A 24,742-nucleotide genomic window follows, 5' to 3' on the forward strand; every position below is an offset into this window, starting at 1 on the left:
CATAAAGCAAGTTGCCATTTTTAGCCCAAACCTCTCAACCTGAAAGAAAGTTATAACTATTTTGTACAACTTGAAATTAATTTTAATTTGTTTTCCCAGTCTCGCTCAATTGTTCACCAACAGAGGGCGCTCAACGTCTTGCTATCTTGTGAACACTGGTGAAACTCCTCTGTGAAATCTGTCCGTCACAGTGTAGTCTTAGTGGAAGGCCTTCTATCTCTTGTTGATTTGTCACATTTTTTCCCAAGAGAGGGCGCTTATCATCCACATCCGCAAATCGTGGAAGTTGTTTGTTATTGTTTGAAGTGCAAAAAAAAGAGGCGATCATCAGATCATCAGATTGAGTAAAACTTTACGTAAAGTGGGTAAACAATGTAAGTTTATTGAGGTTAATGCACTGCTACCTATTCAATTCGGATTTACTTTGTACTGTAATTTGTGTGTAGCCGTCACTTTAGTTTTAACTAGCAATAACTAACATGCAGCATGGATTGGACTTGGAGTTGCTTCCTCCTCCATTTAATTTATCCATGCACAGACAGAGTAGCAAGTCACAAGTCACTCTCATTATTCTCAATCTCTTGCCAACTTAGTTTAATATTAAACATGGTTGGTTAAACTATTCAAAAGTTTGAATGTAGGTTGGGCAGTGTATGGTAATAAATTAATTAATAGCATACACTTATACAGGCAAGCACAAATGGAAGCACCATGACCATGGTCCATGATAAACCGACTCCATAGACCATGGTGCTTCCATTTGTCATGGAAATCCCTGTTGTAGTAGTTTTGTTGGAAAATAATGTATTTCTATTTGTATGATATTGATAAGGGAGATTTACTCCTAGAACTACAGATATGAGGTTCTACGAACTATGAGGTTTGTTCCGCTATCGTCTCCCGTTACGGAGATTTACTCCTAGGACATAGGAGTCTCCTAGGAGTAAATCTCTGTAACGGGAGCCTAGCTAGAACTATGATTTTAATGAGGTTTGTTACGCGACGATAGTGGAGTAACAGAGATTGTTCTTCTGTCATGACTAAACAAAAATGAATCTCTATCACACACACCCATGTGTCATCTTGCATTTTAAAAAACACCTAATCTAACTATTCAGATACAAAATTGTGATAAAAATTTCCCCTTTGTTTCCAAGTTCGGTGGATTTTGCTAGAACTTAAAAATTCCAGGCCTGAATCTTGTTCGTTGGTCATTCATACAGGCCTTGTTGAACTTCGCTCTTGATTGAAAGGACACAGGCAGCAATGTTCCTTTGCGAAAATGTAAATTTGTATTGGATTTGGAACTTAGTAAAAGGGCACCACAGCAATAGCAGAGGGCACCATGGCAATTGCTGTGGGTTATTTCAAGGCATGTACATATTGAGTACTTGAAAATAATTCCTTTTTGTAATTGAATGTTTCTTTCACACTCATTTTTTCAGATGAGTAACCAGTGATACATTCAAGAGACTGCATAAAGTAGGATGACAGCTTCTTGGTTGCTGCAGGGGTGCTTGCTCGTCCTTATCTCTGCAACTCTATGGAGCGCCCTCGCTGACGATAGTCAACCTTCGTCGTGGAGAGGTCACATGATGCCTCTTGGTGCCGCGTCCACCCGGCTCCCCGTCAGAACTCTAGAGACTTTCCCCTCCCCGATCGAATTCTTCAAAAACTACGTTTATCCGTCGGTCCCGGTTGTCTTTAAACATGGAGCCAAGCGTTCAGCGGCGTTTGAGAAATGGAATGATGAATATCTTAAGAGCTTACCCAAGGCTCAGGAGCAGATCACCGTAGAAATACGGAAGGTCGAGAACAGAACAATGCCACCCACAAGTATGACGTTTGCTGAATTCCTTGATAGATATGAAGTTTACGATGAGTACCTCGTAACGGGCGTTCCAGAATTTTTAAAGTAAGACATGAGACTGTTGCCACCCTTCCATTTGATTACTTTTGTGCAGGGCTGATACTTCACAAAGGTAACAAGGGCAATTGCCTTCGTGCCCCCTGGTCATTGCCTTGGTGCCCTTGAAATGCTCCAGTAAAAATGTACACTTTCCTTTTAGGGTGCCCTTTACCAAGGAGAAAATGCCTTGTTGCCCTTTCACAAATGAAGCATACAGACCTGTTTGTGTATGTAAACAATTGCCCCGTACAAGGGTGCACAGAGGCCTGATCCTTGATTCCTACAAGGGCAAGGGCATCATTGAAGCATTTTCTCCTTTGTAAAGGGCACCTCTTCAGTGTTACCACCCTTCCATTGTAATACTTTTGTTTGGGGCAATTTCTTATGTACACAAGAGTGGAGGTGCCCTTTACAAAGGAGAAAACGCCCTGGTGCCCTTAGCCTTTCAAGAACAAAACATCAGGCCTGAGATATTATTAATTTGACTCATTGTTAAATTCGTATTTATTTTGTTTCCCACTCTGTAGGACTGATGTTCTCATTCCACCACCATTAAATTGTGATAACATCACAGCTACTATGGTTGACGCTGTAAGTAAGATATACTAGACAAAGAAAGGTGGTATAGCGTTTATTAGAAATCGCTAACAATTTAAATTGGTTATGTCCAGGCAGGAAGAATAATCCCCAATAGGACAACACATTATGAGAATTGTTACCGCACTAGTGCTTTTCAGATTCAAATTTTGAATATTTTGAGTAAGACATACCTTCTCCTTTCTTCTCAGGTCATTTGGTTTAGCAGTGGTGGTACAAAGTCAGTGTTACACAATGATGACGTGGACAACATTAACTGTTTATTCAGAGGCCAGAAAGAGTTGCTGTTTGCCAACTACACAAAATACAGGCACCAGGTAAGTTTAATACAGGTACACCCCTTTCTTTTGCTATTTCTACTGTTAAACCCAGCCTATGTTATTAATGTATAGGCCCTACATGGGTGTTTGGTTTGGGCTCAACGGGTGTACATGTACCCGTTTGAGACTTACACTTTTAAAAGCTTTGCTTCTTAGTGAGCTCCCTTGCAGTATCATTAAAGTGTATTTATTTCCTCCTGGCTTTTCTGTATTATTTGGAACGTGTATACATTAATTGCCTGTTTTACGACGCTACTGTGGAAACAATAAACCTTAGAATAATATAATAAAATAGTGGCTTCCTATAATATAGCCCCTCATATCTGTCACCCCGGACCCCAGAGAGCTGAGATGGTTTAAGCATGGAGGTAGAATGGTTTAAGGAATGAATTAAATGGCCCAGTGACCAGGGGTAATATAATGTTGGAAGCTCTTCTGAGACGCCCTTTTGGTGTGAAAAGCGCTTTTTTAAAAACTGGTTATTATTAAGCTTGGTGTATTTAGAAGTATCATCATTTAAAGTCTGACATTTTGTTTTGTAGATTGTTTTTGATCATCCAGAGGGCAGTTACTCGGGTGTGGACGTCGAAAAGGTTGACTTCGAAAAATACCCAGAGTTCAAAGATGTAGAATTCTTTGAAGCTAAAATGGAGGCCGGTGATTGTATTTACATCCCATACAAATGGTGTGTATTAATTTCAATTTTTGCTTTGTGTTAAATTGTTGCTTTGTTGGGCAGATTGTACAGGAATTATAAAGGATACACAATACAACACAAAAAGGCTTTTGTATATCACACTATTTCATTAAAGGAACACGTTGCCTTTGATCGGTCGAGTTGGTCTTTGAAAAGCGTTTGTAGCCATTTGTTATAAAATGCACATGATTAGAAAGATATTTTAAAAGTAGAATATAACGATCCACACAAGTATTACTCGAAATTGCGTGGTTTTCCTTTTATCTCGTCGACAAACGTGGTCGGCCATTCCCAGTAAAAATTTTGACTCCTACAAATGGCCGACCATGTTAGTCCGCAAAGTAAAAGGAAAACCATGCAATTTTGAGGCAAATGTGTGTGGATCATTGTATTCTACTTTTAAAACATCTTTCTAACCGTGCATTTACTAACAATAGGTTACAAACGCTTTTCAAAGACCAACTCGACCGATCCAAGGCAACGTGTTCCTTTAAGATCACAGCAAACATTGATGTTTAATTTTAGTGTGAAAGCTTACTGTGAAGTTCCTAAAATATTCATATTTTGTTTATATTAACCCCTACTCGAGTAGGGGAGTATATACTCTTCTATTGTAAGGGTTCCAGGTTCTTTAACATGCACTACCAATCCAAGTACACGGGACCTACAGCTCAATGTCCCATCTGAAGGAAAGAGCAGTTATGGTTTAAAGTATTTGCTCACCAAGGACGCAACTGCCACACGCCTTAGGCTCTAACCCACACTCTTAATGCAATGGACCACTTACAAAATGAAACCCTTTTCCAAATCACATCAAGGATGCTCAGAATCTTCATATTTCATGTTATATTTTGTCAACAAGTGTAGTGTAATTAATCTAATGTAACTGTCTTAAAGGAACACGTTGCCTTGGATCGGTCGAGTTGGTCTTTGAAAAACGTTTGTAACCGTTTTTATAAAATGCATATGGGTAGAAAGATGTTGTAAAAGTAGAATACAATGATCCACACAAACATGCCTCGAAATTGCGTGGTTTTCCTTTTACCTCGTCGACTAACACGTCGGCCATTTATGGGGGTCAAAATTTTGACTCCCATAAATGGCCGACGGTGATAGTTCGCACAGTAGAAGGAAAACCACGCAATTTCGAGGCAAACTTGTGTGGATCATTGTATGCTACTTTTAAAACATCTTTTCAACCATATGCATTATATAAAAAACGGTTAAAAACGCTTTTGTTTTGACCAACTCGTCCGATCCAAGGCAACGTGTTCCTTTAAGCACAGGTTTTGAGGCATTGCATGGTGAGGTATCAGTATATATTTCATTTGCAGTAAACACCATGTTTGTATCTACTTGCTAGGTGGATTAAGTTATTTTGAGAGCTTGTCTCGCTTTATGTATTCTACTACTGCGGAGTAGATTTTTTTTAATTCAGGAGACTTCTTATAAAGCAAGACAAACTCTCAAAAGGACACGTAATCTACCCAGCAAGTAGATGTACACATTGTGTTACCCCAAATCAATATATAATGTCTTAATTTTATAAGCGCCTTTGAAAAAATTTGGTTGCTTTTGGCGCTGAATGTCTTCTGATTGATTTCCCCTATAACTGCACTAGGTTTCATCAGGTGAACTCTCACCACAGCAATATCGCTGTTAATGTTTGGTGGAATCACTTGGCCAACATCATCCCAACACCAGAGACTTGCGGCAGCCCAAACCCGAGTCTCTCTCTCGCTGACGTCAGCTTCTCCGCTCAGCAGGAAGACAAAACCGAGGCCCACAAAGATTTCAAAGAGGAGCTGCAATTTTTTGAGGACCCTATGTGAGTTGATGTTACACAAAGATTTTTGCCTTAAGTTAAGTGTCATATCCATAGACGTTAGGACGCATTGAACCCATCCTAAGTTAGGACGAGTTACTCGAGATAGGATTCATCCTATGTGAGTTACACAAACTGACAAAGATTATTGGCTTTGCAAAGGGATTGCTGCGATTTCACCACTCTTCCAAACTTAGGATTAATCTTAGGACTTAGGCCAGTTAAGTGTCATATCTCCATAGGTGTTGAGACTCATTGAACCCATCCTAAGTTAGGACAAGTTACTCGTCCTAACTCGAGATAGGATTAATCCTAGCGTTTCGTGCAATCGGCTGCTGGGCCGATTGTGTAATTACTCAAAATAAATATTAGCATAAAACTTTCAGTGGTAACGAGCAATGAAGAGCTGCTGAAAACATTGTGAGAATTGGCTCCCACTGAAGTAATTTAGTTTTTTGAGAAAGAGGTAATTTCTCACTCAAATATTCAAACACTTCAGACCTGAAGCCTTTTTAGGCTTACAAATTTGCAAGGGGTATTTTTTCTTTCATTATTCTTGTGCAACTAATTCGATGATCAATTGAGTTCAAGTTTTCACAGATTTGTTAATTTATGCATATGTTGAGAAACTGATAAAATTTATAAAGAGCATCTAAAAAACAAAGTAGCAGTCCAAGTCGATGTTCTACCTTCCACCCAGGTAGTAGTTAAAAATGCAGGACGGTTCTTTTTAGAACTGAGAAGTCTCCTGAATTCTGAAAATCTACTCCCTGGTTGTAGGTTCTAAAGCAAGACAGTTCTTTAAAGAAAAAATCTACCTGGCAAGTCGACACGCACATGTTCTGGCAAACCAAGTAAAAATTAAGAGTAACTATAAACATGAGTAGTAAACTTGCGGGTACAACCATGAGTAAAATCTCTTTTGAAGAAGTGGTGGTTTTGAAAAGAGCCGGTTAGGTCTCGACGTTTCGAACAGTATACTCTGCTCGTCTTAAGGAGAGCGAGCAGAGTATACTGTTCGAAATGTTGAGACCAAACCGGCTCTTTTCAGAGCCACCACTCCTTCAAAAGAGATTTTACTCATGGTTGTACCCGCAAGTTTACTATTCATATATATATTTATAGCTACCCTTATTCTCCACACCATGCAAAACTTCAAACACCATTTACAAATAAATATTGATTATTCTTGTCTTTGCAATAACACTTTGTTTTATTTGTACAATTTGTTACCTTACAGAGAAAGTTTAAAAGTTTTTTTCACCAATGGGGAGGCAGAGTCTTACACAGAAGAACAGTTCTTTGAACTACTTTCAACGGTAACAAAAGTAGCTCACTATCGTTTTTAAAACACCCACACTCCTTTTGGTGTTCACTTGTGAATATGTGGCGTAACATGGCCTAGCGGTTAAGAGCACCAGCCTTATAACTTCTGGTGGTTCTGATCAGCAGATTGTGGGCTTGAGTCCCAGTTGTGACACCTGTGTCCTTAATTAAGCAAGACACTTTAAAGGCAGTGTACACTATTCGTACTTACTCAAAATAATTATTGGCATAAAACCTTTCTTGGTGACGAGTAATGGGGAGAGGTTCATGGTATAAAACATTGTGAGAAACGGCTCCCTCTGAAGTGCCATAGTTTTCAAGAAAGAAGTAATTTTCCACGAATTTGATTTCGAGACCTCAGATTTACATGTAGAACTTGAGGTCTCGAAATCAACTATCTAAACGCACACAACTTTGTGTGACAAGGGTTATTTTTCTTTCATTACTATCTCGCAACTTCGATGACTGATTGAGCTCAAATTTTCACAGGTTGGTTATTTTAATCATATGTTGAGATACACCAACTGTGAAGGCTAGTCTTTGACAATAATGTCCACTGCCTTTAAACCATTCCTTCAGATGGGATGCAAATCCTTTGGCCCCTGTGTGTTGTGTAACGCACGTAAAAGAAACCATACACTTATATCAAAAAGAGAACGTGTTCGCCCCTGTGTTCCTGGTTTGATTGGCTGCATACTGCCCCACAGCACACTGTAAACCATTACTCTGTTCTATGGAGTATAGGTCTAATAATTCAAACGGAGTCCCACATACCTTGCAGGAAAATACTTTATTAAAGCGCGTTTGTTAAAGCGCCTTGAGCGTCACTGAGTGACGGATATGCGCACTATATAACAAGCCACTCTTATTGTTATTATGAATTTGATGCACTTTTTTTATTTTACTGCTCAAGTATCCTCAACACTACAAACAGTTCTGTTCCCATTCTACAAATTTTGTTTTTGATTCAAAACTTATCACGCAAGCCTACTGTGTTTAGCATGAGCCAATGGTACCAGCCAGAACAATCTAACTTTAATTGTGCTAAGCCATTTCTGTGCTTACAGGCTTATTGTGTCTTTGTCACAGCAGTTTTTATAGGCAACCAACTGCACTAAATGAAAAAGGGACAATTTGGTGGCAAGAGAATTTTTTTTAAAGTGTGGCTTACTAAAAAAAAAACTCAAAACAGATTCACAGTTCAATTTTTACATAATTTTCTTTCCTGTAAAACTGACAAGGCCCTTTTTGTTTCATTGGATGATGAATGTTTTTGTTAATATATGCATATATTCATTTTGTCATGAGCAGAAGATGTTCACACTGCAAGGCGGAGCCTGGACGAGAGAAGCTTTAGATATTGGCCATGAGGTAAACATCACAACAAAATGATTTGTCTTTTGTTTACACTGGGGAGGTACACGTTTGGTGGTTACTCAAAACAAATATTAACTTAAAAACTGACTTGGTAAACGAGCATTGGAGAGTTGTTGATAGTATAAAACATTGTGGGAAACAACTCCCTCTGAAGTAACAGAGTTTTTTAGAAAGAGGTAATTTCTCACTAAAATAATAAAAGACTTCTAGCTAGAATTCTTTTATTCCTATCTGAAAGCACACAAGGGTATTTTTTCTTTCATCATTTTCTCGCAACTTCGATGACCGATTGAGCCCAAATTTTCACAGGCTTGTTTTTTATGCTTATGATGGAATAGACCAAGTGAGAAGACTGGTCTTTGACAATTCCCAAATGTGTACCTTCCTTTTAAACAAATTTGCAAGCTGTTTAAAGGAACAGGTTGCCTTGGATCGGTCGAGTTGGTCTTTGAAAAGCGTTTGAAGCCGTTTGTTATGAAATGCAAATGGTTAGACAGATAATTCAAAAGTAGAATATAAATGATCCACACAAACAGGCCTCAAAATTGCACGGTTTTCCTTTTTTGTCGCGAAAAACGATGGTAATGAAAATTAATGGCAATAAAAACTTACGTGGTAGACATGTAAGAAGTAAAGCTGCTTTTGACATTTCAGACAGAAATATTTCAAGGGATGTTTTCTCTTATCATCATCATTAGACCGTGTAAGTTTTATGTAAATCTGTCATCTTCACCATTTTTTTCTTCTTACCAATTCTGTAACGTTCCTTTAATGTAGATGTTTGAACTGGTTGACAATGATAATGATGGACTCCTTACACAAGAAGATGTAGAAATATTAATGCAACAGCAGGTAAGGGTCTGAGTCTGTTCTATCCTCCTATTTATGACTCCAATGGAATTTAACCAAAGTTATGATTGATTTTGCAATCTTTTTGTTGGTTTTCTTAAATCTGCTTCAGCAGTTCTGGGCCGAAGTCATAGAATTGCTTTAAAGGCATGGATATGTATGGTTAGTACTTAAAGTCATTGGACACTATTGGTAATTGTCAAAGACTAGCCTTCACAGTTGGTGTATCTCAACATATGCATAAAATAACAAACCTGTGAAAATTTGAGCTCAATCGGTCATCGAACTTGCGAGATAATAATGAAAGAAAAAACACCCTTGTGACACGAAGTTGTGTGCGTTTAGATGGTTGATTTCGAGACCTCAAGTTCTAAATCTGAGGTCTCAAAATCAAATTTGTGGAAAATTACTTCTTTCTCGAAAACTATGGCACTTCAGAGGGAGCCGTTTCTCACAATGTTTTATACCATCAACCTCTACCCATTACTCGTCACCATGAAAGGCTTTATGCTAATAATTATTTTGAGTAATTACCAATAGTGTCCACTGCCTTTAAAGGCAGTGGACACTATTGGTAATTGTCAAATTGTCAAAATTAAGCAGAGGACCAGTCAAATTCAATTAATGTGATATAGAAAGGTTTGCAGTAACACCATGTAATGACTATCTCTAATGAGTTGTTCTGAAAAGAACCGTTGGTTTTCAACTCGACGTTTCGATCAGTGTGCTCTGATCGTCTTCTGGAGAAAGCTGTGAATGCGATCAGTGGTAACCTTAGCAAAAATGTTTTTTTTAGCTATATGTGCTATATGAATGGTTAACAACATTCTTCTGTAAATGACACATGTTTTGTCAATTGTCTTTGGTTTTTAGGAAGATGGTAGTTTTTATATCGAGATGGGACATAGGTTCATAATGCTGATTGATGTTGTAGATGAAGTCCTAGCAAAACGAAAAGCGGTAAGTTTTAAATAGTAAAATGTTTATTTAATATTCTGGCGATTGCACAGACATTCACTAAGCTTAGAAAATATTTCAAAAGTAGTTATGTATATTCTTTGTGCTCAGTAGTGTATATATAATTGCTTTGCGGTAACACCATGTGTATCTACTTGCCAGTTTAGAGAACTGTCTTGCATCATGTTCTACTGTCGCGGAATAGATTTTTCGGAATTCGAGAAACTTCTCAGTTCTGAAAAGAATTGTCCTGCTTTATAATTAATATATAGGCGGAAGGTAGGAAATCGGCCGGGACTACTACTTCAGCTTTAAGTGGATCGTTAGTAACTTCAATACTGCAGAGCTGTATTTCTATTAACAATAAATAATAATAGTGATTTCTTATACAGCGCTCAGGTCTAATAATAATAAATAATAATTGTGATTTCTTATATTGCGCTCAGGTCTGCGCGCAGTGACGCTCATGGCGCTTCAACATTATTACCCCTGGTCACTGTGCCTTTAATCATTCCTTAAATCATCTCAGCTGCCTGGGGAGTATACAGCCTGTGCCGCCAAATACATGTATGTAGCGCACTAAGCTAACCAACTCTGCCCTCACAGGTACCCATTTACCCCTGGGTGGAGAGAAGCTTATGGTAATAAGTGTCTTGCTTAGGGACTCAAGTGTCACGACCGGGATTTGAACCCACACTCTGCACATCAGAATTGTCAGAGTTTGAGTTCGGTCCTCTTATCCGCTCGGCCACAACACCCCCATTTGAATGTTGAATTGTTATTTTGTACACAGACCATTCAGCAGAAACTTCTAGAAGCTTCAGAAACTGGAAAGAGTGCGGCAAAATCACCACCATCGGAGGAGCAGGAAAGCTCACCAGATAGCAACCAAGAGGGCGCCATTCATAATGATGAGTTGTAACTCTGTTTTAAGTTAATAATTCATTCATTCATTCATTATTGGTTTATTCTTTAAAGGCAGTGGACACTTTCGGTACAGAAAAAAAAAAAAAGTTCACAGATTTACAAATAATTTTACAGAAGGTAATGGTGAAAGGCTTATCTTGAAATATTATTCCATGAAATGCTTTACTTTTTGAGAAAACATTAAAACAATATCAATTCTCGATAGCGAGAATTACAGATTTATTTTAAACACATGTCATGACACGGCGAAACGTGGGAAACTAGGGTGGTTTTCCCGTTATTTTCTCCTGACTCTGATCATAATTTAGCATGGGATGTAGGACGGGACCAACATAAAAACAAATTATATTCTTTATCCTTTATCGGTTTGCTTGATTGAGTAAGTTTTTGGGATCAGTCAAAACTTTGAAATGTTACCACCTCAATAGGTCCATCAACCAGGTGGAGCAAAAAACTGATGTAGGTCATAATTTAGCATGGGACATAGGACAGCAAAAAATATCAGAGCCTTGACATGAAGTCAACTTTGTAACACTTACAAAAATTTCAGTGATATCCACTTTTGCATTGTACTTTGTGTGAAAAGTGAAAACAAAAAACAAATATTAAAACAAAAAACTAATTATTGCAACTCTGTTTCATGCAAGCTAGCAAGCTGTTACTTAGAATGGTACTTTGTAGATGCATGTACATGTAGCTAACATAGAATTATATTTATAACACATATTGAAATAAGTACTAGTCTATTTTTATAAGTATTTTACTAACTTTTCTTTTAGGAAGTCTGGAATTGCAATGCAGATATATTTTTTTAAATGCCGTCTTTCACACAGTTAGCTGTCAGCGTTGCTTGTTACTGTTTTTCAAATGCATGTACTTATGATGGAATGCGCGGTTGATCATTACTATGGAAACGGTGCAATACAACGCTGTTATTATTATTAAAGTATTTTAATAATAATAGTGGCTTCTTTTAAAGCCCTCATACATCACTCAATGACCCTCAAGGCGCTTCAACGTTCAGTTTATCACCTGTAGGTATGTGGGGCTACTTTTGAATTATGGCCCCTTTCACACAAGAGCAATTTAGCAAGGGGCCCTTGCTAAATTGTAGCAAGGTTGTAACATTTTTGTACATAGCACCATGGTTTAAAAGTCGCTATGACGCAACATGCTGCCAATCAAACCAGGGGTGGATTTCACAAAGAGTTAAGACTAGTCTTATCTCGAGTTAGGACAAGTTACTCGTCCTAACTTAGGACTAGCCGTACGTTTTTAATATCTCCTAGGAAAAGTCTTAACTCTTCGTGAAATCGACCCCTGAGGAACACCGGGTGAACCTGTTCTCTTTTCCGATAAGTGCATTGGGTTCTACGTTATACACAACACACGGGACCAACGGCTTTATGTCCCATTTGAAAGACCAAGCAATCATGGTAAATGTCTTACTTAACGAGGGGGGGGGGGGCTACCTTTCTCCTAGTTTCACCCCTTATAGTAACAACTTCAAACTTCATGAACTGTCAACTTTAACCTCGAGCAAGGATCTTTGTTGTCACAGAACAATGTGCTCCTATCAAACACATAACAAATTGAAAAACAAACTTGCTGAAATAAGACAAGAGGAAGATAAATAAATACAATTTTCACGGTGGTATAATTTTTAATTTACATGTTGTTGTTTTTACTTGCAAACAGACAAACTCAAATTTCACACTGACTGACCCTTCTGTTTTCATACCAAAGAAAGAAAGAAGATCAGCAAAATAAAATCCGGAAATTTAATTTAGGAATACTTCAAAGACCTAGATTTATTTATCCCTTTTCGAGTTGATAACGGGTGCGGAATTCTGTCCTTAAAATTTGTCAATTTCAATTAAACCCATTTCACAAGGGGCATCAAAAAAGTACTAGGCCTGACTGAAAGTCTGAAAGCCATTATACACTTTCGGAACAGAAAAAAAATAAAAGTTCACCGGATTTACAAATAACTTACAGGGCTTAACAGAAGGTAATGGTGAAAGACTTCTCTTGAAATATTATTCCATGAAATCCTTTACTTTTTGAGAAAACATTAAAACAATTATCAATTCTCGATGTCGAGAATTACGGATTTACTGTAAACACATGTCATGACACGGCGAATTGTGCGGAAACCAGGGTTGGTTTTCCCGTTATTTTCTCCCAACTCCGATGACCGATTGAGCCTAAATTTTCACAGGTTTGTTATTTTATATATAAGTTGTGATACGTACGAAGTGTGGGCCTTTTGAAAATACTGTTTACCGAAAGTCTCCAATGGCTTTAAAACAAATGCCCAACTTTGCCATGATTTAAAACATAAAAAGTAATTTCAAAGTCATAACTGAAATACATACTATGAAAAATTACTCAATTTTTATTGGAAGTAAAGTTGATTTATACTGTTAAAAACAAGCACTTACTAGGTATCAATCATGCTTAACATTAATTTATACACTTATTTTCAATGATTATTTACAGCAATCTTTATTATACAACCATACAAAAATATTGTTAAAATGCAATTGCAAGTTAGAAAATGGGCTTAACTTGGTAGAAAAATCATGTTTATAAATGGTAGATCAGGGATTTCTAATTGGTGTAAAATTAAAAAAAGGTTGTATAAGTATGAAATACTTAAACTGATTATTTTCTTATGCAGTGTTAAAAATTGGTATAAAATTGCAGTTAAACTGTTATGTATGTGCTTGTGTGAAGAACTCTCAAGCGAATTAAAAAAAAACTGTAAAAAGAGATGATAAAAAAAGTGATTTAACAAAAAACGTGTCATTATTTTATACTTAGTGGTGAACTTATTCTTACCGTCATTAATGACCAGATAAGATCAGAGACAAAATAGCAATAAATAAACTTGATGTGAGAGGAAGATATGCGACCGGCCACCACAAAATAAGTTTAAACCATCTCGTCAGAGCCAGTGACATGAAATTGTCGTCAGTGAAAAAAACTTTGTATATCTTTTAATGGCAGTTGTGTCTCGAACTAGTACAAAATTGTCATAAAGGTATCTTGCTTAAACTAGCCCAGGCGTACACAAAATACAAGTACAGGCCTAAATCATGATACAATGTTTTTGCACTGATCGACGAAAAACTTTCATGAAATTTACATAAATAAAAACATACCTGTACATGTCTAATGTACATGTACTATTACATCATCAGCTTTAGTGCTAATTGACCCCAAGATTGTGTGGGGCGTCGGCACTGCTTTTCAAAAAAATTCTGTACTTACAGACCATAGACCTTTTCGCAAATATCCATTGCGAAAGTGCCAACTGTTAAATGAGGTGCATGCTGGTCTAGCTAGCGGTCAAACTTGATTGCAAGCTAGACCAGCATGCACCTCATACTATGCTGCAAAATATGCTACAGATCTCCCCTTAAAAATGTCTCCCTTAAAATTATTTTGTGATGGCCGGTTGATGCTCTGAAGTATTTAAATTCTGCTACGTTAAACCATTAACCGAGACCCTGGTATGTATCTCGACTCGCTCCAAATGTTCGACTCTCCGCAATTTCCGAGGCGTCGTTGGCATTGGTCGCACCGGTGGTATTTATCGCACTGTTCGTGGACGAGAACGCCAGGGCTCTGCGCTCGTAGCTTGAGTTCCTCCTCCCGGCTGCGTTTTAGGCTGGCTGCATTGCTCCAGGTCTCCTCCAGGGATTTTCGATTCTTAACGGCGTTGTCATAGCGAGCCGCACGGTCAGCGATGAGCCTGAGGGGGGAGATGGGAAAATGAAAGGGTTATAAATTTGCTTTTAAGTTGGTTTTTGTTTCCAAATATCAATCGGGGATGTGATTTCTCCGCTTTTATCCAGAAATCTGTTTTTTTTATCCCCAGCAAAAAAAAATAAAAAAATAATAATAATCAAATTCATAAAAACATGAAGATAAAAACCATATAGAACACCTAAGATTGCAGAGTAGGGCTTTTAAAACTAAAGATAAATGTATGTAATAAGCATACCTGGCCCCAATTTCATAGAGCTGCTAAGCACCAAAATTTGCTTAGCATGAAATTTTTGCCTTGATAAAAACAGGACAACCAACCAAATTTCCAACCAAGTTTTTCAGGATAAGCAAACAACAGCTGAATACCAGTTGGTAATCCTGTTTTTACCAGGAAAGAAATTCCATGCTAAGCAAATTTCGGTGCTTAGCAGCTCTATGAAATTGGGCCCTGGTCTTGTATGATAAATTCTGGGCTCAGTTTCATAGAGCTGCTAAGCACAAGAAGTAGCTATGCGTAACAAAATTATGCTCACCAGAACTATGTTACCAGTCAAACTTTCATGTCAAGTTCTGGTTGGTATCCGGCTGCTCATTTCTACTTAGCAGAGAATTGTTAAGCAATATTTTGTGCTTAAGCGGCTCTATGAAATTGGGCGCTGATCTTATATGATTAGTTCATGTTCTAAACTCACTCTCTGCGTGTTTTGTCCAGAGTGTCCATCTCTTCTCTCTGAGTGCGTAGATGACTCAAGAGTTTCGATCTTCGTGAATGTTCAACTGCTCCTAGCTGCTCCTTGTACACTTCGATTGCGCGTCGGCGCTTGTCAGCGAGCTGCTCGTTGGTTGCGTCATTCTTACCGAAAATCGGCTCTTTGGAATCGGGCACGGCTGCTGGGAGTGGGAGGGGCTTAAAACGAACCTAAAAAAAAAAAAAAAAAAAGTTAGGATGAAATTTGCAGGAACGCTAGGTGGCAGCAGACTTAACAGGTAAATTGCCATTGTTTACGTTGTTCTGAGCATGCGCACATTACCAAAACCAATGGATTTACCCGGTAAGTCTTCTGCCACTCAGTGTCCCAAAAAGTTCCCCACTGTTTTGAATCTGAGAGTATTCAATCTATGGAAAGTTAGTGACTAAAGGTGGTAACTTTTCATAAAAACAAGCGAGTATAAAGGTAATTATTAACAAATTGTAGATCCCTTAGCGAAATAGTTTCAACTAAAACCTTTTGCTATTTGTCGTTAGTCCTGAAGAAGTTGCTATCTTATAGTCCCTTGCACTAGAGAAATTGATTATGTTGTTTAATGGAGGCCAAATGCCTTCATTGAAATAAACTGAAAGCCTAACTAGTTATCCCAACCAAATTAATATTCATCTAACAACCTTCTCGCTATCAGAGCTTCTGAACTCTACCTTTTTATCTTGCAAGATTTTGTATGACAATCAGGGAGATATTTAGAATTATATTCAACATATAGGGAAAAAGTGTTCATAATCAGAGAGATTTTCAAACTTGTTCATCTGAACACGGAAAGATTGGTTTATTTTCAGGGAACTCTCTGCGAAATCAGTTCTAGAGTTGGCAGCTCTGCTGTATAATTCTGAAGTCTACAACTAAACAAAGCCTAAAACTAAAGCAAAGCCTACTGCGCCTAGACTAGAAACTACTCTATACCGTTCTCTGATCCGGTAGCTTTAGCCTAAGAGGTTCCGTCTTGGAGAACGGAAGAATGATCTTGGGTACTGGGAGACTCAGCGGACCTAAGAGATGAGGACTAATGAAGCCTCCCTGACTAGGGGAACCCCTGGACCCTTCTATGTAACTGAGCTGATCTAGAGCGGCCAGCTCGGCAGCCTTAGCTAGCCTGTCTCGTATATGGATCTAGGAAGAGGAGATGGAAGACGAAGAGTGCAGAGAGAAAGAGGTGGGGATGGATGAGGTTAAAGGTTAGCAGATGAGGTCAAAGGCTAGCAGGTATGATATATTTGGTTTTTGGACAACAACTAGGAACACTTTGTTGAGTAGAAGGGCTGACCTTCATGTACACACATGGTAGAATTTAACAGACATTTCAGGCTATTGACTCACAACTTGTCTGATTTTTTACTAAGTTTGGAGAAATCGGAAATCAGTTATTTTCATACTGGTGAAAAAAGGAGAATAGTAAAAAGTTAGTACAATAATTGAAGTCAAAGACAGTCAAAAAAGGCCACTCTGACAAAATGCAAAGCCAAAGAAAGTACAGCAAACTAAAAGCAACAACAATAACAAAATTAACAATTAATCTAAATAAGGAGTACATGTACGTTGAATTAAAAAAAAACTGAAATGAAGGTGAAATAATAACAGAAATGACAAGAAAGCGTTTTGAAGAAGGCAAACATGAATATTAAATAGATAAGGAACAAGGCCTGAATGCATATAAGAAAGGAAACTTAGCTGTGTAGTAAAAGTGGAATAAGGAAATAAAGAAACAACAGCATATCTAGATGACTCAAGTTCGTGGTGAGGTTTGGGTTTTTTTTTTTTTTTTTTTTTTTTTTTGGGGGGGGGGGGTAGCTTACCTGAGCTGATAGAGCTCGTTGATACATGTCTGTCTGATTTGCTTTATCTCTCAAGTATTGCTCTCTCTGTGCTGCAAGTCTGAGGGTTAAGAAAACAGGCAATGAAATTATTAACAAACAGATGGAAATTTGCAGCGGAGATAAATAATAATTTTGGTTTTACCCGTACACCAATGTGTTAGAACTGGTAACTCGGTACTTTGCCATGCTCTGTGAAATTTATATTGTTTTCCTAAATTACTTACAATGAAAAAACCCTTGTAAGGTCTTATTTGTGAATCAATCAATCAATCAATCAAAAGTCATTTATTTTAGCGCCAAACACAAAAGTTTGCTCCAAGGCGCTAAGGCACAGTTAAGCCTGCTGGAACAGGTGAGGAAAAGTTTTAAAATATGTTAGTGAGCTGGCATTTCTTATTTGTATGGGCTTTTTTGAGCCATATATATACGGAAGATAAAATACAGGTCATTTACAGTTGCTGTGATTGGTTTCCCACTATTTTCTTGCTTAGCAAAGGAAGTTGCTGAGCAGAATTTTCTGCCAAACAGCTTTATGAAATTGGACCCTGGACACTCGCTACTTGTCCAGTTTCAAACCCTGGTTCAGTTTGACAATCCTAAAGCCTGGTCCATTCTTATTTCCTGCGAATGCAACGAACAATTTACAACAGCCAAGTTGTGACCAACTCCTGCAAAATATTAGCTGCAAAAACAGATGTGACGTCAAAATTCGCTTAGCATTTGCAGGAAAAAAGATGTGGTGCCAGTCAAAAGAATGAAAATCCACTCACTCTTCAGCCAGCTGGACTTGCTCAAGTCTCTCCAAGAATTCCTGATCATGTTTCCTGTTGACTCTGGTGGCCATTTTGGCCTCAACTTGATCTGCCAAGTCATCTGCGTACATCTCCTGTTGGATGTGGCGCGGTGGGGTGAGGCAGCGTCGCTGGAAAACATAGGATCTCTGCAAAGAGGACAAAAATAATCAAACAAAGGATTAACCAGATGTAATTAACAGACATATAATAACAATAATAATAATTAAGACATTTGTAAAGTGCCTTAATGCAAAAGCCTCTTAACATATTGGGCCCACAAAATATACAATGAGTGAAAGACACATTTCAAGTAAGCAGGATACATACAAGCAGCTTCAAACCAATGAGTTTTGAACAGAGACTTTAAACATGGTAAATAACTAGCCTGGCGAAATGCACAGGAGGAGACTTTATAAAAGAATGGAGAAGTGTAAGAAAAGGATCTTTGACCATATAAAATGGAAGAAGCTCTTGTAGAATTGTGGTAAGCAATGACTATTAAGATGATCATTAAGTCCAAGTAGGGGAATAATGGTGAACAAGTTCAGATAAATAAGCAGGAGATTGACATGTTTGAGCTTTGAAAGTTAGCAAAAGAAGTTTATAAATTGTACAAAACTTACTAGTACTTAATAGTACTGGTGTAATATGGTTTGAACAAAAGCAAGCAAGAAACGAGGCAAGCAGCAGTGTTCTGCACGCGCTGAATTTGAGCTTGTCACTTGGCGTGTCTTGGTCAAGTTCAAATAATTATGCTGATATGAAACCCATTTTCAGATGAATCTTTGGAGATGCAGCAGAGAGCATATTATTGTCTACTTACATGGAATTCAGTCGGTCGTTCTTTCTTTTTGTTCTTGATTGCCTCGCTGACGCCAAGATTAAAAGCGGCTATCTTTTGGGAGTGGTGTCTATTTGAAAAATTCTCGGCCTGTCAACAAGAAAGAGATAAAAAATACAGACATAAAATATTAAATAATTAAAACAAAGCCACATCCCATAGCGGATATGCGCGCTATATAACAGTTTTTGACTCACACGCAGGCCACAGGAGGCATTTGCCTTTTTTGCCCCTGGTCTTGGTGCCCTTTCAAAAGTTTCCCATGACTTTAAGATTTTCCAGTGGAAGTGTCCTTTTCAAAATGAATCAGCCTTGCCCTTTTAAAGATAAGTTTCCAGGCCTGATATAAGAAGGCATTATTATTATTATTATTATTATTATTATTATTATTATTATTATTATTATTATTAAAATAAAATGTTAACAATTTCTTTTTTATCCGCACCTGTTCGGTGATGATAGCTTCTGTATCTTTCAAGTGTTGATACTGCTGTAGAAGTCGATCTTGTTCTTGATCTTTCCTCTTCCTCTCTGCCTCAAACGAGACGGGGACGTTCCGAACGGTACGCTGGTGACATAAGTAACACAGCTCTTGACCCGCGCTGTGCCCGCATCCCGTCCCTGGAGGCGTGTATTCCCTCCTCTGTGCCTCAGCAGCAAAGGTCGTCTGTTTCTCGATCAATCTGGGCGATCGGGGCGGTGGGAGAGCCCCACTGGGCGACTGCGGCTTGCTGTTGGGTGGTGACGGGGTGACACTGCTGCCTTTGATCCCACGAGGGGGGCTGGCCGGTACCAAGTCGTCTATCAGACTGATACCGGTTGCTTTGGCAGTCGGGGCTACCTGGCGAGACGAGCTGCGTGACGGCGGGGCTTGTCTCTTGACGATTGGTTCAGGTGCTGTCAGAATAAAAGGAAATATAAACTAGATTAGATAGATTGGACAATATGGAAAATCAATTTCCACAGGCAAATGGGTCAAAAACTAAAGATACAGTAGGCTAAGGTATAAAACACAGTAAAAAGACTAGCATTAGTATACAAAAAATACAATATGTAGACTACAGGCAAGTGCATTCATTGTACTTCCAAATACTACATAAAATAACTTTTTAGGATATAAAATCTCCAATTCATAGACCATAAGAGTTTAATTATAAACATTCATTTGTTTTTCCATCAAGACCTACATTCCCTGCTAACCCGTGAAATTCCTCACTCAATCTCCTCAACTCTGGAATTCACTCCCCAATAAATTTTAAAAGAAAGCTCCTCTCTAGAACAGAAAAGTCTACTTTAAAGACATATCTTTTTGTGAAATAACTTTTATTTTTCATTGTATGCAATTTGTAGTTCGTTCTGTATTTTTCTGGAACTTCCAGTCCTGGTTTTTATTTCCGTAAGCACCAATTCTTTGCTTTTGGTAAGCAGAGCCATACAAATTTGCCTTGTCAAAAGATTTTTAATCGTACCTTCTTCTTGATCGTCCTCAGCATCCATATTCTCTTCCTCTTGCACCTCTAAATCCTGAAGTACGGCCTCACGATCTTCATCAATTGTTGGCATCATTCTCTTAGATGCTGGCTCTTCATTCTCCAGGAGAAGTCCATCTTTGCCAGACCCTTGAGAAATTCTTCAAAGTAGAAGAATTTAAATTAAAATTTTACTATTGTTCAAATCAAAAACACAGCGTTACAGATAAACATTTTAAGTTTCCTGAATTCTTCATGACAAACATCTAAAATTGATACTCTTACTTTTTTAGTCGACTTATTTTTTTTGTAACTGACAATATTTTTATTTCAAATTTTGTTATTAACATTACCTAAATTTAGCATTTAAATTTGAAAAAAAAACAGGGGTCCGTTAATCTCATCTTCCTTAATTATCTTTCAAAAATTAGTTCTTCATTTCCAAAGCTTCAGTTTTAATAGTAGGCCTAGTATTGAGTTCTTTGTAAAATATGAAAATTAAACTTTATAAAGATTCTGTCAGCCTTGCAGACTATCTTTACAAATAAAGTAAGTTAAAAAAATAAAAAAATTAAATGCAACAAATTTGCAATCTAAGCATTTTCATGATAGTTACCTTGGCAACACAAGCGTGTTTCCCGTCAATGGCCGGTATGTGGATGCCCTTGACAACACAGAATCTGCTGTGTCTGGTCGCTATGGGTACAAACAACAACAAACAACTCCAGTTACATGTGTGTTTATGTTTTGCTGCTTGTTTTACAACAGATCTATTGTTTGCAAAGTTGTAAAAAAAATAGAAACAAGATTGCGATCTGCGACAAGGCCAATCAGGATTAGTTTTCTTAGACAATAACAAATAAAAAGATCTGTAATCTGAAACATGAGTGGGGATGTTGAAGTTAAGCCTTGTGTTCAATTTCATAGAGCTGCTTAAGCACTTTAGCTATTAATCAAAACAAACTTATGCTAAACAAAGTTTCCCAAAGGATCAAATCCCCAAAATAAACCACGCAAACCCAAAAACTCACATTTTTCAAAGCCTCAGCGAGGGTCCCTGACCCATCCATCATGTTCAAGAAGTCTTTGTAGAATTTCATCTTGACCTTGCTATCGCGTATGGCTAGTCGTCCAATCCCGGTGAAGCTGAATTCAACATTGCGTTTTGATTGGACGGAGCGGGACAGGGATAACAGTACTTCTTTGACGCATCTTTCCACGGTGTCGCGATCGAATGGACTCTCAGCCGACAGCACAGAGAAGTTGAGTTGTATAATTGGTATTTGTCCTTGAAAAAAATTAATATCGAAAATTATTATTATAATTGTTATTGGTTTATTCATTTGAATTAAAAAACTACCGAAAGGTTGACACCATTAAAATAAAAAATAAAATTACAATCAAAATGTGATTTTTAATTTAAAAGTTGTTAAATTTGCATCGGGGATAGGAATATTATTTATGTTTTTACCAGTACCGAGTACACAGTGCTAAGCTTGGGCGATATCACGATATTATCGAATATCGCGATATTAATTTGGAAACGATTTCGATATCGGATGGATTTGGTTTTAATCGAAATATCGATATATTGCGATTATCGCGATTATCGCGATATATCGCGATATCGATTAAATATCGCGATTTATTTGCTAGTTGAGACATCTTGCACCCCATAGGTTTGGAGTAAAACCAAAAGAATAGGTCATTAGAACACCTCTCTTATGTCATGACTGTCTCTTCTACAACTTTCACTTTGAGATTGAAGACTGATGATGTCAAATTTAATTAATCACGATTATATCGAATATCGCGATATATTGTCGGCGATATATCGTGAATAAAATAAATCGATATCGCCCAAGCTTACACAGTGCTTGCAAACATCTGTACTAATAATAAAGATGTTTGCTAAGCACTGTATATATACTCGGTACTTTCCAGAGTCCTGTGAAAAAAAATTAAAGGTCTTATATCACTCAGATGGGATTTGAACCCACAGCCACAAAACACAAATAATGTGTTTTTATGAAATGACAGGTATGTTCAGGCCTGATATTACAGGCAGCACCCAGGTCGAAATTCCAGTTGAACCTAGTTAAACTGGGTTTAACTGGAACTAGTTGAAACCAGTTGATAAACTAGTTAAATACAGTTAAAACCAGTTGGTTTAATATGGAAAATGGACAGAGACCAACTGGTTTATAATTTCAACCTAGTTGAACACAGTTAAACCTGGTCCAAACCAGCTGGTTAATATGGAAAATGAACGAGTTTGATCACTATCCAGTTGAACCAGTTGACCCCAGTTAACTAGGTTCAACTGGAATTTTGACCTGGGCAGTGGAGGGTATGGCTTCTGTTGCCCTGGTCTTGGCCTTTTCAAAAATGAGAAAAAATGGCTTTGCTAAGATTCATCTTAAGATGGGTTGAAACTACATGTAATTAGTACCAAATTGATTTATAAGTTGTGACATCACACTTTGCTAAGCAATTAAGATCGTTCCACATTTAAGATTTATCTTAGCTCTTTGTGAAATCGGACCCAGCTAGGCCCAGTTTCATAAAGCTGTTAAGCAGAAAACACTGCTAAGCAAGAAATGAGTGGGGCACCACTTGCAACAATGTAAAGATTTGTCTGTGCTTAGCAAGTTTTTATGCTTCAAATTTGTTATGAAATTAAGCCCAGGGTGGATTTCACAAAGAGTTCAGACTAGTCTAATCTTGAGCTAGGACGAGTCCTATCTTATTAGGACTAGTCTTAAGTTTTTAATATCTCCTAGGACTAGTCCACAAACTCTTTGTGAAATCAACCCCAGGTCTGTCCATCTTAGGTAAGCTTCGATCCTTTGAACTTTTGAAAATTGTACAATATTTTGAACCAACCTGATGTGAAGTGTTTTGCATAGTTGAGTCTGTGTGTTTGTGCAAACTTCTCAGACAGGACGAAGACTGGTCGCTGAATCAAGATGAATTTGTTGTTTCCGATATCAAGTTTCTTCTGGGTGAAGGTGAAGACGCCAAGACCTGGTATATTCACTCCCTTTTATTATAAAAAATAATAATAAAACTGTTTATAATTCAATTTTTTTAATTAATAACCATGGTTATGTTTTTTTACAAGAAGAAGTATTTCATTTAGGTAAATTAGATACTATTTTGTTTCACAACGAATGAAAAAGTGGTGTCAGGATACAGAAACTTTTCAAACCAAATAGAAATAATTAAGTTTAAAAAGAAAAACCTGGTGATAAAGAAAAAAAGGACTTAAAATGAAAACAGCTGTCTTTTGTAAAGTTTAACATGTTTTTAGTTTTACAGAGAACTTTTTTTTATAATTTCGAAACGATTGGAGAGTCTCTGATGAATTCCTCTATTATTAATTTACAAAGCTGGACTATGACTTTGTTTGATAGAATGTCAAGAACTTCCCATCTTTAGATTTAGGCTTAGCAACAAATCCCTTTGGTAAATACATAAGAAAACACTTTTTACCTTTTGTAAGCTCATGTGGCGTTCAACAAATGCGGCAACATTTTCCCAAACACTGACAACATCTGAAAACAAAACAAGTTAGTTTAACTTTAAATGAATCAATGTTTTAACTGCATGAAACTGATTTAAATTGGTGAATACGCTTTAGAAGAAAAACTAAATCATAAAAAAAAAAAACTGTTTGTCATTACTCACTGGAATTAAAGAAATTAAAACCTAATAAAGAATCTCTGTAGTCTTACCAGATTTTGTGAAATTTCTCTTTATTTTATTAATAATATTATTATATATATCTATAAACAGGCATTGTTTATTTTCCAAATACAACAAATCTTATCCGAGTCATAAATGATTAATCCTTGAACCTCATCATGATTCTTGTGTATTGATAATGAAAAACAAGTCAACATAAGAAAAACATGAAATAAAAAAGTTAAATAACACTTCCACTACAGACTAAAATTTAAAAACAATAATTAAATCTAAACAAATAATTGACGTCACATGATGATCAATATTTCTCTTTTTGATAATTTAATTATGATAATAATAAACATTCATACATTGTAATTTTTGTTATGACTGATAAGTAGGGTTTAGACAATTATTTCATCAAGTCATATCAAGTTATGCGTCCATTATAAAGTTCATGAAAAGATGCAAACAAGAAACTTTAGTTTTACTTTTACAAAGAACTGAATGAGAAAGCTTCACTTTTGATTGACTTACCATCGTCTGTAACATTTGGGATCGTCGAAAACCGATGTTTTCTCGCATCTGAAACAAGTTCTTGCATCACTTCCGTCATCTTGATGTAATGGTGTTATTCCTGGCCAAGCAGGAACTCGGTCGACGAACAAGCTTTAGGGAAATTGTCCTGTTTTTTCTTGATTTTTTTAATGACTTCTTTTAAGTTTTACTGTTTCAACTTCTCACCCTGCATTGCCCAGTGTGATCAAGCTTCACATACATGATGTACATGACGTACATAAACA

General features: G+C 37.2%; 2 protein-coding genes across 3 annotated transcripts; one reads left to right on the forward strand and one right to left on the reverse strand.

Moving 5' to 3' along the window:
* Positions 1 to 257: 257 nt before the first annotated feature.
* On the forward strand, positions 258 to 13,042 carry LOC139946820 (tRNA wybutosine-synthesizing protein 5-like). Its single transcript, XM_071944531.1, has 11 exons — positions 258 to 374; positions 1,446 to 1,915; positions 2,437 to 2,500; positions 2,698 to 2,823; positions 3,369 to 3,511; positions 5,145 to 5,351; positions 6,589 to 6,667; positions 7,986 to 8,045; positions 8,829 to 8,903; positions 9,774 to 9,860; positions 10,651 to 13,042. The coding sequence occupies exons 2-11, from the start codon at positions 1,488 to 1,490 to the stop codon at positions 10,777 to 10,779; spliced, it is 1,398 nt and encodes a 465-aa protein (XP_071800632.1). The 5' UTR covers positions 258 to 374; positions 1,446 to 1,487; the 3' UTR covers positions 10,780 to 13,042.
* LOC139946817 (coiled-coil domain-containing protein 81-like) lies at positions 12,423 to 24,741 on the reverse strand. Of its 2 annotated transcripts, XM_071944528.1 has the most exons (13): positions 24,477 to 24,741; positions 23,748 to 23,809; positions 23,139 to 23,295; positions 21,284 to 21,540; positions 20,869 to 20,948; positions 20,253 to 20,413; positions 19,229 to 19,680; positions 18,766 to 18,873; positions 17,919 to 18,088; positions 17,128 to 17,206; positions 16,238 to 16,444; positions 15,254 to 15,480; positions 12,423 to 14,544 (listed from the first exon to the last, which is right to left on the reverse strand). In XM_071944528.1, exons 1-13 carry the CDS (start codon positions 24,553 to 24,555, stop codon positions 14,280 to 14,282), a joined length of 2,304 nt encoding a protein of 767 aa, XP_071800629.1. In that variant the 5' UTR covers positions 24,556 to 24,741; the 3' UTR covers positions 12,423 to 14,279. The 2 variants fall into 2 exon arrangements, with proteins under 2 accessions (XP_071800629.1, XP_071800630.1); XM_071944529.1 differs by lacking the exon at positions 16,238 to 16,444.
* Between the last annotated feature and the right edge of the window lies 1 nt (position 24,742).

This window comes from Asterias amurensis, chromosome 14 (genome assembly GCF_032118995.1).
Source record: "Asterias amurensis chromosome 14, ASM3211899v1".
Classification (NCBI taxonomy): domain Eukaryota; kingdom Metazoa; phylum Echinodermata; class Asteroidea; order Forcipulatida; family Asteriidae; genus Asterias; species Asterias amurensis.

Coding starts and splice junctions, on each gene's coding strand:
- LOC139946817 (XM_071944528.1), bottom strand. CDS start 24,555: ATGACGGAAGTGATGCAAGAACTTGTTTCAGATGCGAGAAAACATCGG. Junction 19,681..20,252: donor TGAGGACGATCAAGAAGAAG/GTACGATTAAAA, acceptor TTATTCTGACAG/CACCTGAACCAATCGTCAAG. Junction 17,207..17,918: donor CAAGTCCAGCTGGCTGAAGA/GTGAGTGGATTT, acceptor CTTAACCCTCAG/ACTTGCAGCACAGAGAGAGC.
- LOC139946820 (XM_071944531.1), top strand. CDS start 1,488: ATGACAGCTTCTTGGTTGCTGCAGGGGTGCTTGCTCGTCCTTATCTCT. Junction 8,046..8,828: donor CTTTAGATATTGGCCATGAG/GTAAACATCACA, acceptor CCTTTAATGTAG/ATGTTTGAACTGGTTGACAA. Junction 8,904..9,773: donor AAATATTAATGCAACAGCAG/GTAAGGGTCTGA, acceptor TTTGGTTTTTAG/GAAGATGGTAGTTTTTATAT.